General features: G+C 38.3%; 1 protein-coding gene across 3 annotated transcripts in view; it reads right to left on the bottom strand.

Annotated features, from left to right (window-relative positions):
* The window catches only part of LOC138966654 (AP-3 complex subunit delta-1-like), a 65,213-nt gene that overhangs the window by 44,674 nt on the left and 2,277 nt on the right, over positions 1-18,262 (bottom strand). The window contains exons 2-11 of one of the 3 annotated variants that reach the window (XM_070338950.1): positions 17,384-17,479; positions 16,648-16,728; positions 16,099-16,179; positions 14,457-14,471; positions 9,985-10,092; positions 8,723-8,852; positions 7,797-7,936; positions 7,222-7,295; positions 6,752-6,801; positions 5,681-5,709 (exon numbers count right to left, since the gene is read on the bottom strand). In XM_070338950.1, the coding sequence (XP_070195051.1) occupies positions 5,681-5,709; positions 6,752-6,801; positions 7,222-7,295; positions 7,797-7,936; positions 8,723-8,852; positions 9,985-10,092; positions 14,457-14,471; positions 16,099-16,179; positions 16,648-16,728; positions 17,384-17,479 (804 nt within the window). Of the gene's footprint in view, positions 1-5,680; positions 5,731-6,751; positions 6,802-7,221; positions 7,296-7,796; positions 7,937-8,722; positions 8,853-9,984; positions 10,093-14,456; positions 14,472-16,098; positions 16,180-16,647; positions 16,729-17,383; positions 17,480-18,262 lie in introns of all 3 variants that reach the window. The other 2 variants (XM_070338947.1, XM_070338948.1) reach the window with 2 other exon arrangements.

Here is an 18,262-nt window from a genome sequence, read left to right on the forward strand (position 1 = left end):
CAGAACGTAAATTGGACCCGTAAATTATCCTCACTGTAAAAGTGCAAAGGTCGAATCAATTTATAGCCACGCGAAAAATACACTGTCATCTATCTCTCTATAGATACAGCTTCTCTGTGTTTGTGTGTGTGTGTGTGTGTGTGTGTGTGTCTCTCTATGTGAGCAACACCTGGGGATTGTTCAGTTCTGTTTGTGATGTAGTCTGGCAGCTTTTGTGTATTTGTATGTACTGGCCTTCCTTTGAAAAGCCATAACAGTTCGAAAGGGCTTACAGATAAGCTATAAATTGCTCAATCCTGTTTGAGTGGAGTTCGCCTCCAAAGGTGATTAACACGGTTACATTCGTCGACAAGGATGGGACTCGATATGGTCAGGAATGGCATTATGGCCACTGAATCAATTTCGTGCTGTTCCCATTCCACGAATCTGGGAGGGACCTAAGCTTGGTGGGTCCATTGTTCGGACCCGGCGAAGCCGGCGTACGGCTCTAAGTACTTCTTCCCGGCGAAGCCGGCTACCCGGCGAAGCGGGTATTCATTCTAGTATATATATATATATATATATACGACTAGTGTCTGTCTGTTCGCGATGCACGGCCAAAGTTCTCGGTGGATCTTTTTCAAATTTGGACACCGTATTCAGCTACACCCCGGACACAACCTCATCGATGAGATATTTCAACACGTGCTCTCAGCACGCAGCGCTGTGCGCGCTGAACCGATTTTGTTTTTTTTGGTCTGGATCCACTACCAGTAACTCTTCCTTATCTTCTCCAGTGTTTTCAGCCGCGATTATCTCCCTTCCTCCGTGTGGCGTCAATCCATATTCCCGTTACTACGTTACTATTTTTAGAAGGTCACTGCACGTTACTATTTTTAGAAGGTCTCCAGTGTTTTGCGCGTTTATCTCCTTTCCTTTGTGCGCTGGCAAAGCCGGCGGTCCCAGGCGCAGCCTGGTATTCGGCTCTACTTCTTCCCGACGAAGCCGGTACCCGGCGAAGCGGGTAATCATCTAGTATAATTATATGTGTGTATTCAAGCTACATGAAGGTAATGTAGATGATAGTAACGTAGATGACAGGCGCTTGCATTTCACCTCACGACAGAGCCCTGCCAATATTTTTTCCGTAGTATGCTCTTGTGGGCGAAACCAATAACAAAAGTTGGAACATTGATTGTTTCTCTTTTACTAGAAAAAGACGGTAACATGGATGACAGTTATGGAACCTATTTTTTTGGCTCACGTAAGTGTAGCCTATGCGATGATAAACTTTGTCTGTCTGTGCGTGCGTGCGTGCGTGCGTGTGTGTGTGATAGAAACTTTAACATTTCCGAGTCTATGGATAAAGCTCGCATAAGAAGATTACGTCTCGGTCAAAAGTGTTTGACGTGTGTGATAGAAACTATTTGAAGACGTCACATTATGACGTAAGAGGGTTAGACGTCACGCAAAGGAATTACTGAAAGTCTCGGTCATTGTTATTGTGAGCGGGCGGAGACTAGTTGGCAGATCCAGGGTCTCGCTTTCTTGCACAGTTTCACCTATGCTTACTGTGTGTGTGTGTGTGTGTGTGTGTGTGTGACGGAGTGATTGAGTTTGTGTTACTGTTTGTCGATTTCTTTCGTGAGCCTTGAAGGCTTCGCCTCTTGTTTTTCTTTTAGTTGCCTCTACATAAAATGAACACTTTTGAAGGTTGTTTTATGAATATTCTGGTGTAAATAGGCCCCAAAAATGGGATCAAATTATATTCCCGAAAGACGTTACTACTTTCGTGCTAATTTCCAGGACGTTTACTTTAAGCCATGGTGTTGACGCACCTGCACAAAAATGACTGCAGCAACAGCACTGGTGGTCGTGTCATTTAAAGTGATAGTGCATGTGATCAGAAAGAGCGTTTATATACATTTTTAAAACAAATTCCTGTTCTTCAAACGTATGCCCACAGTTACATAGATGATGCTTTGTGCAGTATTTATTGCTCTCGGGACTAGGAGATACAAGTATGTGACATGTCTTTATATGCCGGAGTTAGATCACAGCTGACCATTACAGAGGTGAGAAAAGTGTAACTTTCACATCTTTTTGTATTAGCTGCAGGACACCCACACACCGAAAAAGTTTGTTTGTTTGTTTATTTGTTGCTTAACGTCCAGCCGACTACGCAGAGCCATATCAGGACGAGGAAGGGGGGGATGAAGGGGGCCACTTGTCAAGCGATTCCTGTTTACAAATGCACTAACCCATTACTTGTGTCCCAGCAGGCTTTAGTAAAACTAAATTAATACCTACTGGAAGATTACCAGTTTCCAGTATGTTACAATAGGCTTAACCTATCTACTGCTGGACTTACATCAGAACACTAACTGATTAAACTATACATGAATCGTGAGACAAGCGGCAAGAGAAGAGATTTTTGGAAAAAATACAGGTGAATGACCAAGAAGGCAGAAAAAAGAAAAGAATTCATGAAGAAAAAGAGAGCATGACAGGAAAGAGGAACCAAAAATCTACCTAACAGCAAACTAGAAAGCTCCTGCGGTTCCAAAAACAGGAGGGGCTTTTAATTTCATAACCGCAGTGCCCCACTGCGGGAACCGAAAAAGTGAAATGGTCGCTTCTTATTGACTAATGGACGAATTCCGGAAATAACTCTGTCATGTTTGTATGGATTGTGAAAGAGTGAGTACCCTTGCATTTGCGCAGACAAACTTTGCCATGTGCTTCCTGTACACATGTTTGAGACACACCCTCTGGCTAGTTACTGGCCTGTAATGTCACGTGGGAAAGTTTCCCCAGGTGACATTATTTCCCATGTGACATTATAGGCCAGTCACCAGCGAGAGAGGAAGCACATGGCAATTTTTGTTTCCAAAACTTGTCTATTGAGCATTAACATCTGTGAATAAGAAGTAGGCAACTGAACAAACACAAACTACTCTACTAACTGCTCTAGCACACTGGTCACTAAACCAGTAAACGAACAGCTAACATTTTAAAGTACAGAAATTTAACTCTAAAAACAAACATGAAAAACAGTGCAGTAAAGCAATCACAGACACATCATAATCCCCCCCCCCTCCCCCTCCCCTGCCCAACAACCTTATTTACTTACAAATCTAAGGTAATCCTAAAAATAATCCTTACAGTTATTTTTCAACATCTTCTATTGAGCCTTCTTCCTTTCCCAAATATCATAGTAACTGTTACTTATTTTCAAATGTCCGGATCTCAGGTTCATATTGCCACCTATAAATTACAAGTAGTTCTCTATCCAAATTCTTTATCAAAGCTCTAACAGAGCATTACATATCATTATCAATCTAAATATTCAGGCACCTGTTTTGCTAAACTTTAAATATATATATAAAATTAATTATGTTCTACTTTCTAAAATCAGAAAAAAACAATATTAGATCAATAATGCATACAAAAAAAGGTGTAATACAATAACAAAGAAAAGCAACTACACCAACTAAGACATATTATGAAAGAGATGTTTCAAGTTTTGTAAGAAATGTATATAATATCAATGTTCAGCTGTTTGACTGAATCTGCAGCAAGACGGTTTCAGAATAAACTAACAACAGATACAGGGTTTCACAGACGAAAATGTGTGCCTGCAGTTGTCATTGTTACATTTGAAAAGTCTTCATTTAGCCATCGGCTAGCTTTTTTTTAATCCCATTTTCAAGAGCTTTAAATTGACACCAATTTATCTGTTGATTATTCTCAAATTACTATTGAATTCTAAACAAATCAAAATTGATGCGCTCTTATAGATAAGATAATATAAGATAAAATTTCAAGTTTTGTAATGCAACTTTCCAGAAAACTACTGAGGACACAGAAAACACCCAATCAGAAATACAATGTGTTCGACTGAACAGAACAAATTCTACTTAATAATAGAGGCATGTTATATGAGCGTACTTGCATCACAAAGCTTCCAGGGGAAAGAAAATTAAAAGCCACCAGAGAACTAAACCAGAAATGATGCAACCACATGCTTCCCGCGGTACGTTCTATGTGCGCTCAGCAGGAGAGTTACTGTGTGAAATCCAGATTTAAAAAAAAAAACCAGTTCTACGGATGCAAGTGCATGTAGCTAACTATTCACTACACTGCAAGATGGACAGATCAAGCTGTGCCTGCATTCATGTTCAGTTGAAAAGCCACCATCACAAGTTCCTGTCTTGTTGTTTTGTTTGTTCGTCACTTTCTTTGTTTAGTGTGCATGTCTTTTTGTCTTTATTCTTTTTTTTTTGGGGGGTGGGGGGGGGGGCCGGGGGGGATGTTGTTTGCTTACTTGTGCTGCAAAGACAACAGTGAATACTCAACCCTCAGTGTCATCTCCCATCCCCACTCTGTACATAAAAGCTCTCATTCTGACATTTTGAATCCTACCCCTAACACATGTTGAAATAATTAACAGGAGGACTGTTTAAAGAGATGAGATTTAGCTGCAATAAACTATGTTTCCTGCGAAATAAAAGAAACACACCAAACACAAACTCTTTTCCATTGATGCAGCTCTGACAAAACCCCATAAAAACCTACTGCCTTCATGCACATTTGCAAAAACTGGTCAAATTTACCGTCAGAGGATATAGACTACAGCTAAGGTCAGCAGTTTAAAGTGTGACTAAAAGTTCATCTGCCAAAACAGCAAACTTTATATTATTCTTGTTACAAATCTAAACCCACCACTTTTCCACTCACACACTTTCATTTTTATTCGTTTATTTTTATCAACTACCTGATTTCATTTGACTTTTTAAGGTTGGAAGGATTGGGGGATGTTAGTCTTTCTTTATAACTATTTACGATTCTGGATGCAGTATATGGATAGGAACAATGCACCCCCCAAGACCCGAAAGGAAGAGCATCATAAGAACATTTCATTCCAAATCTCAAGCTAAACCAAAAGCTCCATTATGTGTTATGAAACCAAATGCACCATTACAGCACAGAAGAGGCTCAAGTATGCATCAACAAGCATTACATTCAGTTATGGCGCTGTAACTGAGGGTGAGTATTTTGTTAACTTGTCAAAACTATTATTATTTCCCAAACAGAGAGAAAATTCAATGAAAATTAATTAGACCGCTAACCCAATCTCGTACTGCCAATTAAGACACCCCCCAAAAATAAAATTAAACAAACTAAATGGGAATCAAATTAAAAAGAACAAATAAACAAAACAAAACAGAATATGATATAAATAATTGTATCCCACAAACTAACCCCAATGGCACCAATCCAAGATGTTCCCTCAACTCAAAAGAGCTGATTAAAATCATTTAAAAGCATTCCAAAACTAAGGGTGAGATATTAACTGAAGAAAATATGTATGCATGGTGAGTTTAAAAGGTTAACCGACGCAAGAAAGAATATATGATAATCAAGAATTACAAAATGAACCGAACTAACATAACATAATTATTGAACAAAACAATTCAAATCATGTCCATAAAATATCTTTCCCATAAAAAAAGAAGAAAAAAAAAGAAAAAGAACACCAGGAAACTCAAAATAACAATGATAATGGATTGGAAAAAAAAAACTTTGACCAAAAAAATTCATCTCCCACTTTTCTTCCAAAATCAAGGCTACAGAGGTTTTGTCACCGTTAAGGGGGAGCAACTAGCAGACAAGGGAAGTAAGCACGTTGCACATGTACCTGAATAGAAGCAGAGTGGTTGGGAATGCCTGAAGATATAGAAACGAGTACTGTAAGTGAGAGGAAAAAAACATCCACGTCAGCAGCAAATCATATCTGTCATCTCTCTCAGCGCAAAAAAAAGAAAATTGTCATGGTAAAACATCAGTCAAATCAAACTCATTTCAAAACCTCAAACATTTTGTTGTTTATTAGCCCCCCTTCCCAACCCCTCTTTGTTCTCAGTACCAAGGCAGTTCCATGAAGCATGCTTTGTCACTTGTCATGTACGTGTAACTGTTCAAAACAGCATGCCACTAGCATGCAGTTTATTACAAAAACATAACAGACAATGCAATTTCATGCTTCAACATTCAAGGTTCCTACATTTTACATATCTGTCAAAGAACTTAAGCAACTGACATGGACCTAGCCGCGTCCTTACTGGAACTGCCTTGAAAATGAAACCACTAGTCGAAATGTGTCTATGCATCTGTATTACTCTGCACATAAAAACATCCCTTTATTATCAAAGTTTCAACCAAACAATGATCGTGAAGAATCAGCTATCTGCAGGGTGAAGTGTTATTTATGACTCATTGGCAATGGCCAGTCACTGGAACAGAGGATTCCAAGAACTTTGAAGCAAACTTCCTTGTTTTATCATTTTGCTTTAATTTATTTGTTCAAACCATCTGATAAAACTGAATGCGTACCACCCCACATAGCTGATTCTACAATATTTACCTGACCATTACCATTATGAGATTATCAAATCAAACCAAAACTACTGCTTATAGAAGCCAGAAATAGATATTGAAACACAAACTAATTTTCTTTAAAATATGTCTAATCTGAACTGTTCTTCTATGTTTCATCCTTGTTCATTTCTCTCTGCTCAAACATTCCTTTAATCTCAAATGCAAACGAAAAATGAAATTCAAAATTCAATGACAACATAATCTTTTTAAGCAAAAGTCCTTCTTTCTGTTTCTTCTTTACAATTCTAACAAATCATTTCAGAGGGGCACAGTGTGATGTACATATGCAAACTCCAGCACAAGCCAAAGTATATACACACTGCTAACTGACCTGCTATCACCGTGTTGATACATTCGTACAGTAGAGACATGGCAGAGGTGCTGAAAAACAGAATAATTATGTAGTTACAAAAAAACCTTCAACCAAATTCAGAACATGTTAATAATAGACTATTTGAAATAAATGTGAAACAAAATATGCCCGCCTTCCTGGACCAGATCAAGGTTTTTTAAGCTGAACAAACCAAAAGCACATGATTTTTTTCCTTGTTTGTTGGAATGTAAGCTTGTTTGTTTATGATATCCACACTGAATGAGCAAGCCACATAAATCCCATTTCTAGGATCAACCGTTGCACGAACTGAAGACACCAACATAAAAAGAAGTACTCTCAATAAGGTCAAACGTACAGTATAGATAGGTCTAGATCTAAATTTTATTCATGTCAAAACGCACTTTTCACTGTCAGCACACTGACCCTCTAGATCTAACAAAAAGCTTCAACACACCAACAAATCTCACCTGTGTATGAGGTTGGTGAGAGGTTCAATCAGCTTCTTGCCTAACCTTGGCTCCAGTGGGGTCAGTGCTCCAAACTGCATACATACACACACCACAATTCAGGGTTAAACAAATGAATACAAAGAACACTGCTGATTTTTTTGTTAATTCAGCTCAAGACTATCACATTATGAGAAGACATGGAGATTGTTTGGAGGGAAACAAAGGTAATCCTTTGTGATGATCATCTATATCTATATACAGCTTGTGTGTGTCTGTCTGTCTGTCACTTCGCGATGCACGGCCAAAGTTCTCGATGGATCTGCTTCAAATTTGGTTTCCACGCCCTGAGATTCTTGCTGTGCACTTGGGATCGTTTTAATTTTATTTATTTATTTATATGGGAGATTTATAGTTTAGTTCGCATGCGGAGGTGTTTAGACACAGAGGAGTGTCTGAACAAAGTTGACTCTGGGAAATCAACCCCTCGCCTAACCCGGGATTCAAACATACACCGATAGAGACTAACTTGATTTAAAGTCAACACACCACCGACTGAACTCTTTCCCTGCCCCTGCAAATAAGCTTGCACTGACCAGTTTGATGATCTTGATGAGGACCCAGTTGTTGGTGGAGGTGGTCATCAGTTTGAAGAAGAGTGGGGCCAGTGACAGGTAGTTCTTGGGGTTCTTCCGCGCCAGCTCGCAGATCACGTTCACCGCTGCTGACTGCACGCCTGCAAACAAGAATGACTCTTTAACAATGGCAAAAATTCCAGGGAGCACTTAATTCAGTGATTCTCCCTCTTTCTGCACAAAACAAACGTATGGCATCAGTGGTACTGAAAGTTCCTTTTGTTGACCACCCCCCACATCAATTCTAGATCTTTATTACATCCTTATTTCTCTCTCTGATTCAGTGTAACTTAATTTATTCATAACCCGTAAGCCTCAGGCTAATCCTCCAAACTTCAAGTGGCCTAAATCAATAAAAAATAAGTCATCATTACAAAAATTTTTAAAGCACTAGAACTAGTACTAAGTAGCTGGCTTACAATATCTGGCACTCCCGAGTGCCAGAGAGCAGTATCATACACACAGCATTATGAACAGAGATAAAAGTTGATTATGTTAAACAATCAGGAAAATGTACCTGCAGAATACTGGTAGCTCCGACTTTTTCAAGTTTTGCTCTACGATTTCAACACCCTGAATGGTGTGAACACCAGAAAAAACATCAGGAAATCATATCTTATTAATCAAGAATCCGTGATTTCCGGATGGGAACTTCTATTCCAGTGTGAACAAGGAAAGACAAAGCAAGATGTTCCTGTGATACAGTGGAATCCATCCCCAATTTAAGACTTCCTCCCTTTTAAGACCTTGCTTTTTCAGATGTTCTGTTCATAACCTCTGTATATTTCCATCCATTTTAATACTTCCTCCTTTTTAAGACCTCATTTTCTCAGATTTGTAAAGGTCTTAAAAGGGGGGTTCTACTGTACAATCTGTGCACAACTGACCAGGATCAGGGTCTTCCAGTTTCTCCTTCAGGCGAGGGAAGGCCGGCCTGAGGGCCTCTGGGAACTGCAGAAACACCTTGTACATGATCAGCACCGCCTTCTTACGCAGGTACGGCTTGGACGACGTCATCTGCACGCACAAATCAAATAGGTAAAGAAAAAAGAAACAAGAAGGGCAAAGCCCATACGACTCACATGCTTTACACATTTTTCCTACCAAAATACATGTGACCTTGACCCAAGGTCAAGATCATCCAAGGTCATGCAACACAAAGCTGTTAATTCAAGACATAGGAAGTACAATGGTGCTTATTGACTCTTTCTACCATGAGATATGGTCACTTTTAGTGGTTCACTACCTTATTTTGGTCACATTTCATAAGGGTCAAAGTGACCTTGACCTTGATCATATGTGACCAAATGTGTCTCATGATGAAAGCATAACATGTGCCCCACATAATTTTTAAGTTTGAAACAGTTATCTTCCACAGTTCAGGGTCAAGGTCACTTCAAAATATGTATACAATCCAACTTTGAAGAGCTCCTGTGACCTTGACCTTGAAGCAAGGTAAACCAAACTGGTATCAAAAGATGGGGCTTACTTTGCCCTATATATCATATATAGGTGAGGTATTGAATCTCAAAAACTTCAGAGAAAATGGGAAAAATGGGAAAAATAGCTGTTTTTTAGGCAACATTAATGGCCCCTGCGACCTTGACCTTGAAGCAAGGTCAAGATGCTATGTATGTTTTTTGGGGCCTTGTCATCATACACCATCTTGCCAAATTTGGTACTGATAGACTGAATAGTGCCCAAGAAATATCCAACGTTAAAGTTTTCCGGACGGACGGACGACTCGGGTGAGTACATAGACTCACTTTTGCTTCGCATGTGAGTCAAAAAAAACAAACAAAGCAAGACGACAACTTGGACAACGTCATCTCGATCTGCACTGGTAAAGAAAGAAAGAAAAAAAAGAAGAAAAAAAACCAATTAATATAAAAGGGCACTGCATGTCAGTTTCCTCTTCAGTGCTCCAGATTTCAGTCCTGAATGAAAGTTCTTGGAGCTGACAAATCGCAACAACAAAACTGAAACTGTAGAAATCCATTGTCGTTTTTCTTTCTGTTATAAAAGTGAACGGTCCCTCAACGCTGAAACTGGAATCCCAACCCCCCCCAGCCCGCAAATATTCCATGAGACTGCTAACCATTGAATCCTATGAGTATCAAAGCTTTACTAGATTTGGTGTGGCACCTACCAGAGTCATGATGTCGTTGGCAAGGTCCCGCGCAAGATCGCTGGTGATGAAGCAAGACAAGCCGCTCAGAGCCACACCCGCATCGTAAGTATTGACGCTGCTCATGTCCTGTCAACACACAATGTGCACACAAGGTTTCAAGCAACTCAATCACTCTAACATCAAAGTCACTTACTCCACACTGCAATATGCTGCTGCATAACAAGACATATATATTAACAAAAATGTTGATCAGTTGCAAAATGTTGCATAAGAGCTTGTTGAATTATTGCACTAAAAATATATAACAATCTATTAGCTCGATACTTACCCGATCAATTGAACTGTAACAAATTGTCCAGACACACCTTTTAGAGCATTTTTACATACCAGTGAGTGTAAGCTTTACATACACATACAGTTACACTACTTCAACATACAAAGTGACAAACTCCACTTTCATAAATCATCCGAACTAATGACAAGAAAATGTGACCTTTGTATCCTACAACTCTAGTCAATAGACAATTTTTGGAAATAACTCCTCGGGTTTGTAGGTGTTGTGGAAGAGTGACCTTTTCTTGCAAAACCTCTGACAAACAAAGGATGGACCAATCACTAGCGAGGGGTCTGTCGGAAACACGTTGACCGTAGCACGTGTTTTTGACAGACCTCTCGCTAGTGATTGGTCCATCCTTTGTTTGTCGAAGGTTTTGCAAGAAAAGGTCACTCAACTCCCACAACCCATGCAAACCCGACGGAGTTACGTTTGGAATTCGTCTATTTGTTTGGGGTTCTGCCTGTTTTCCTGTCCTGTGTTCCATGTACTAGCAATTCCTTGAATTAATTTAAACAGTGAATACTCCCATCCAACACTTACAATTTGGTGGGTGTTTTTTTTTTTTTAAGGAAACAACAGTGTCTAAATCTAATTCAAAACTTGCATTTGTTTAAACTTAACATAACATGATATCATTTAAAATCTCAAGTACTGCCAGCAACAGAGAGAAGCAATCAAGAAAATTAAGACAGTCGGATGTTTTATAAAAACTCACAGTAATCCTCCATTTTTAAAACCTGGAAAAGACTCCAAAATAAAAGCTTTCAACAATTGTGCAATTGAGGTACAAGGCTGAAAGGAGAAGAAAGGCAGGGCTAACACCAAATAAAGTGAAAAACCTGAACGGCCAGGGTCCACGGCGGCAGGGTCAACGGCCTGCTAGTGGGTCTGGGGGGCAATGCCCCCCAGAAGCTGAGGCTTTTTGTTTTATCTTGTAGAGGCAAAGAACAGCCTCTCTTGGTACCAACATGTATGTTAATAAATTCTAAAATACACATTTTGCCTCCAGCAACCATCCAAACAAAAACAAAAATATGTTTTTAAAGTTTTACTTTAAGAAACCGTATTTTCCGGTTTTGCAAGTTTTCAAAAACCGGATTTCCGGCGAGAACCGGAAAGGTGTTAGCCCTGCAAAGGCATTCTGTTCTGAAACCTACAACAGACCAAAACGTATCTTCTCTTGGGGCATTCTCAGCAGGCAGTTAAAGAATACAACACACAAACTCAAATTAACACGAGAATAGCAATGCTCAGTGGCACAAAACTTCTTGATAAAGCAGTTCATTTGATAACACGGAAGGCAATCTGTTCTTATTCAAAAAGCTCTCTGTTTCTATTATTAAGTAAACAAAAAGTATTCGCTACAAATTTCAAGTTTAAAACAAACATTACAAGAAAACAAGCAGTTCAGTTCCCACCAACCTACCTGTTTCCAAGCTATCACCACTAAACTGTGGCTTTTGTACCTCAAGAGTTTGACATTATGTTTATAAACGTTGCAGTCCTCAAACAATTTTGTTTCATAATGTACAGAAGAGTTTCTCATAACAAATGGACAGATATATAGTGAACAGGTGCATCCACATTAAAGAAATAAAAGCTTCAATACATGCTCTGAAATTCAGTGATCATCTTTACAGATTACGACCAAAACGGGTAAAATGTACAAGCATACAGTGTGTGGTGTGCTAATGCAATGCTACACAGTCTAAACGAACCCAAAAAACCATTCTCTAAGGCATGACAAACAACACAACAAAGCAAAAATAAATTAAGACAAGAACAAACAGACAAAGAGAAAAAAAAAACAAAGGGGCGCACGCAAACTGCCCCTCCCTCACCAAAGTTCCTGTCCCAGATCTTTTTTCACTTTCTATTTTTTTCCATTTGAACACATGCGACAGGATCCCATAAGTATAAATAGACCATATCATTCTTTTACTCTAAGATCTGCATTTTCAGTCTTTTCATTAACAATCATAGATTGAAAGAAAAAAGCTATAAAGCCTCAACTTCAGGAACAGATAGCGTGAGAATAACTTGTTCTAGCTGCTCTAACTACAGATCAAGATATAAAAATGCTAAAATAAAATAAGAAGAATGACATATTTAGAAAAACATGTAACATCAACATTAAACAACAGGTTTCGCCTTGTAGCAACTAGTATACAAAAGATACCACCATCTTTAAATTTCCTGAATTAGGTTGGGGAAAAAAAGAAAAATTAAGCACAAAATTAAGAACTGAACATCTCAAATATATATCTAAACTGAGATTTGCAGCATTCCAAGTGCAAACCAAAGCAGTATTACATCAACACCAAAATAACATGCATCCTCCTTTCCAGTACAGTTTTCAACCCAAACATTACATAGGTTACACACCTCAAGTCCAGAATAGCTTAGATAATTTTCCTATGGACCATAATAAGGTATTCCTGATCCTCTGGCAATCGAATACTCAAAAATGGGCCCAATGGATATTTGATATGCAAATTTTACTAAAAGAGTTTTGCACAAGCAACCGATTCATACCTTATTGGGGGACATTTTCATAAAAAAAAAAACTTTTTTGCAAAACAAACCTGCTGATTCCTGTTCTCCACTCACCAAAACCTTCTGCAGGTGAACACCATAACAATAAATTCAAGCTACTTCTCTTTCGCGCTAGCTTTAAACACTCACTTTAAAAAAAAACAGAGGAACAAAACAGAAAGCTTATATTGTTATATTTCTCTTGTCAAGAAGGCTTAACCATTTTGCTTTTGGAATTGATCATCAATTTTGGGGGGATAGTTACTCACCCTGAATCACTTGATGACCTTCGAGTTGATAAGCTAAGTTGAAGTCACTTTCAGATTGAATAGGTGTATTTGTTTTGCTTTGTTGGCACATTTTGGCAAGATAACAAAGGTAGAAACTTGACTGTTAGGTCTTTTTAAATGTGTGCTATTTTTAAACTCTGATCTGGTAATTATACATTATAGATAAATTTAAAATGTTGTTTTTGTTGAGCTAGTGTTTGCATTTCATTTTAAAAGGTACTTCGTCAATATCACATAGTATCTTCTTCTTCTTCTTCTTCGTTCATGGGCTTAGACTCCCACGTTCACTCATGTTTTTAGCACGAGTGGATTTTTACGTGTATGACCGTTTTTACCCCGCCATTCAGGCAGCATACGCCGATTTCGGGGGAGGCATGCTGGGTATTTTCATGTTTCTATAACCCACCGAACTCTGACATGGATTACAGGATCTTTTCCGTGCGCACTTGGTCTTGTGCTTGCGTGTACACACGAAGGGGGTTAAGTCACTAACAGGTCTGCACATAAGTTGACCTGGGAGATCGGAAAAATCTCCACTCTTAACCCACCAGGTGGCAGTGACCGGGATTCGAACTCATGACCTCCCGATTAGGAGGCCGACGTCTTACCACTGCGCCCGTCGATCACATAGATAAACATGGGCATATGTGGTTGAATTTGAACACTTTGCAGATGACCTGTGTACAATGGAAATACGGCAAAACATGTAAGATCGAGGCTTCGTTGCTAGAGAAATATAAGCAGCATACAACTACTTTAGCTGATAGAGAAAAGAAGCAAGTCATGAAAGTAAAAGCTCATGTGTATTTCGAAAGAGGCACAATTGTCTCTATCTGCTTATACAAAATAAAATAAATATGACCAAACTAATAATGACCAGAATCAGATGTTCATGTGCGCAACACATTCCAAAATAAAAATGTCAAAACCCTGATGATTGAGTATAATTGACAGAGAAATAAGAAAAACATGTCAAAAGCATGGCAGGACTGAAGACCCTAAAAGAAAACATTAAAAAACTTATAATCAAGATGACAGGACAAGGGAGCTTGAAGGAGTTCTACACTAATAGGAAACAGAAGTTGAAATCAAATCACCCATTCAAAAAATTCCCACTGTTCATGATGCTTCCGCCATGAAAACTGACCTTCAACAAAATCATACCAAAGTCTCAGCTATTTACTTGAATCTCCAAGACACCGTCCCAACAAATAAAAGGGAATCCAATGCACAGCTGCCGGCCATTGCAAGATGCACAGGGAGTCAAAAATTGCACATTCTACAAAACTCTAGTGTACAACCACCATCCACAAACCAGGCACACTTACTGAGTTGACAAACTCCTTCAGAGACAGAAAAGACAACAAAGAACAAAGCTAATGCTGTGTAAGGCAATGATACACATACATGTGGGAATATGTAGCTTTAAATATATCACACACAACATACAGCAACAGGCTAAAGGATCACTCAAATAATTGCCACACAAAGCTGCAGCGCTCTGTTGGGCTTCAGCAAAACTGACTGAAAATATACTAACAAGTAACAGACATTCATTGCCCATACAATGCAGGGCATATTTAACAGAGAATATTTTTTAAATTGCACCCCAGGGATTCAGATTATCATTTTTACCTACAAACATGAAACAATGCAAAGCCATGCTGAGTAAGATGACAATTTTTCATAGTGAGTCCACATAATAAAATGTATTAATATATTGTACTACTGCTGGTCAGCTAATGGTTATATTGTTCTATGCACTGCACTCAACGGTTAGTACAAGTTGTGTCCATGTGACATGATTCACACAATCAAGGAAAAAAAGAAAAAAAAGAAATAATGACAATTAACACACAATGCTTTGTACAACTTCATGTGGCTGTCAACAATAAAGAAAGAAAGAGATAAATAAAACCACAATTCAAAACAGTGAGTGATGCAAACTTTCTTTTCTTTCTTTATTTGGTGTTTAACGTCGTTTTCAACCACGAAGGTTATATCGCGACGGGGAAAGGGGGGGAGATGGGATAGAGCCACTTGTTAATTGTTTCTTGTTCACAAAAGCACTAATCAAAATATTGCTCCAGCCGTCCAGGGGCTTGCAACGTAGTACAATATATTACCTTACTGGGAGAATGCAAGTTTCCAGTACAAAGGACTTAACATTTCTTACATACTGCTTGACTAAAATCTTTACAAACATTGACTATATTCTATACAAGAAACACTTAACAAGGGTAAAAGGAGAAACAGAATCCGTTAGTCGCCTCTTACGACATGCTGGGGAGCATCGGGTAAATTCTTCCCCCTAACCCGCGGGGGGTAGTGATGCAAACAACTGCAACATTTAATTACTAATCACACCCAAACTAAGCTATCCAAACTTTGCTACTGCTTCTCCAAGAACAATAAACACCCTTGTTAACGTAATGAACAAGCTCCTTTTCCTTTTATCCAAGTGTTACACATTAGTAATTCAGAACAGTGTCTACGTAAGCATTGCTTCAATTCAAAGTAAAGAAGATATATATTCAAATCAGTTAATTACAGAAAGTGCCACAGTAAGAGGAAGAATCTGAAGATATATGATTAAATAGCTTTCCCCTATAACTTTCTCCCACAAGTCAGCAAGAGATTTGTTTTGTTTTTTGTATTGTAGTGAGGCCAAAGTTTGAGCACTGTGTCTGAAGGAATTTTTTGTTAGCCATTCACAAATGTGAAAAGCAGTATGTTAAAGAGAAAATAAAGCAAATGTCTACCGATTAGTACGCTTTGTAAACCATTATTAGGCATTACACTATTTTTAGGCATAAACACGACAACTACGTATCACAGAAAGACCTGTTTCATTTTTAATTGAAATAGTATTAGTACATGCAATTGCAAACGAAGGTCACACAAAAACACTGACTGAGAATATCAGGATCCTTGCTCATGTTGCGATCCAGGCAATGCATATGGACCTACCTTTCTGATCATGTTAGTTGTCAGCATGAGCACGTCTGTTCCATCATGAAAACACTGGGAAGCTGCCAGGTACCCCACTCTCTGGAAAAAGTTAAATCATGAACAAATTCAACAATGCATGAAAGTGTACTTCTATCATTTTCGAACATGAACAATGAATAAAATTGTACCATACTTGGGTTTTACCACACACATCCTTTTTCTCAAGTTCTCTTTCAGATTAGATCAAGGTATCCCCCTTAATTCACTTCATAACCACTGACCCTTTCAATTTTAGCATGCTCACATCATGATTCATATCAACAGATTGTATGGATGCAAATATGATCCATATATGGGAAGGTTCACAAGAATGTAAAACTAGTGAAACTCTGAAAGTAGACTCTCGCTTGCTTTAAAACCAGTAACTTAGTACGCACGAAGAGAGCCAATCACTGAATCAGTACGATACTCTCTCTGAAAAAGTAACAATTTATGAAAACGTCACTCTTTCCACACACAATACTCTATTCTCACAGAAAATACATTCCACTTTTCCAGTTACAGTACCTTGAAGGTAAACTTTGTGGAGCTCATCACTTCAATGATGTTGAAGGCTGCCCAGCTGATGTCATACCCTAACATTTGGAGCTGCAAGAATAATAGATGGTAAGTCACTGGTTTCTGATCTTTTCTTTTACACACCTTTCCTAAAATGTGAGGAACAGCATAACATTCACAGGAAATCAGGTAGTCAAGAACCCAAGGATCACAATGCTAGTGGTCAAGTTAGCACAAAATCACACAACAAAATTTCTGTACTCACAATCAGACTCAGAAGTAAAATATAAATTCTGTCACATCATTTTATTGTGTATTCATTTGTTGAACTATCCCGTAAATTGAAACTAGTGCTTACAAAAATAATAATGCTTTAAAAAGTAAATTGTCAGATTAGTTCATGTTCTTGTGTTAGCTTTAAATTTTCTTGTCATTCTTCCTCATGACAAGGCAAAATACATTCTTACGAAGTTCATATTTCTAACTACACTGACACCTGTGACAAAGGGACACACTTGAAACCATGTGTCCCTGTGTATGAATTAAATATTACATTGCAGGTTGCCTTTGCATTTTCATGACAGGTACATTTTGGCCAAAAAAACCTAACAATAACAGACAAAGGGATAACAATTAACATATAAGGTGTCCTTTCACAATAGGTGTCCTCTAAACAGAGGGATCCGTCATTGCAGGTACCACTGTATACTATACTGCCTCACAGTTTCGCCTGAAATGCACTTACATAGGCCAGTTTGTTGACAGCATTGGCTTTGATTGCCAAGTTATCCTGCTTGAGTTCCTGCTTGATCTCATCAATACACTCTGCAATGTACTTGGACTGAAAAATAACACAAAAGAATATGATTATGAATTTAAAAAAAAAAGGTTACGTATACATTGTAATATATATATTTTTTATATTGTGCAAATTCTACTTTTTGTTCTGGTTTAAACAAATACGTAATAGTTTAATACATGTATACAATAAAAGCAAAATGCAAAAAAAGATTAGATCCAACATAAAGATGCTATGTACATACAACATGTACATCATATCCCTGTTCTTTCTTTATTTGGTGTTTAACGTCGTTTTCAACCACGAAGGTTATATCGCGATGGGGGAAGGGGGGAGATGGGATAGAGCCACTTGTCAATTGTTTCTTGTTCACAAAAGCACTAATCAAAAATTTGCTCCAGGGGCTTGCAACGTAGTACAATATATTACCTTACTGGGAGAATGCAAGTTTCCAGTACAAAGGACTTAACATTTCTTACATACTGCTTGACTAAAATCTTTACAAACATTGACTATATTCTATACAAGAAACACTTAACAAGGGTAAAAGGAGAAACAGAATCCGTTAGTCGCCTCTTACAATACAACAATACAATACAATAAACTTTATTAACCTCTAAAAGAGAAATTGCATTGCTGAGCTTTTGTGTCCGTAATAAAACATACATAAAACATTCAAAAATAAACATCGGGTAAATTCTTTCTCATCCCAACCAATATGGGACTCCCCCTAACCCGCGGGGGGTATCATATCCCTGTGCACACAAATTAATAATACATACGTCCAAAAATACAAGGGATACAGAAGTTCACAAATGTTCAATA

Source organism: Littorina saxatilis, linkage group LG5, assembly GCF_037325665.1.
Source record: "Littorina saxatilis isolate snail1 linkage group LG5, US_GU_Lsax_2.0, whole genome shotgun sequence".
NCBI classification, from domain to species: Eukaryota; Metazoa; Mollusca; class Gastropoda; order Littorinimorpha; family Littorinidae; genus Littorina; species Littorina saxatilis.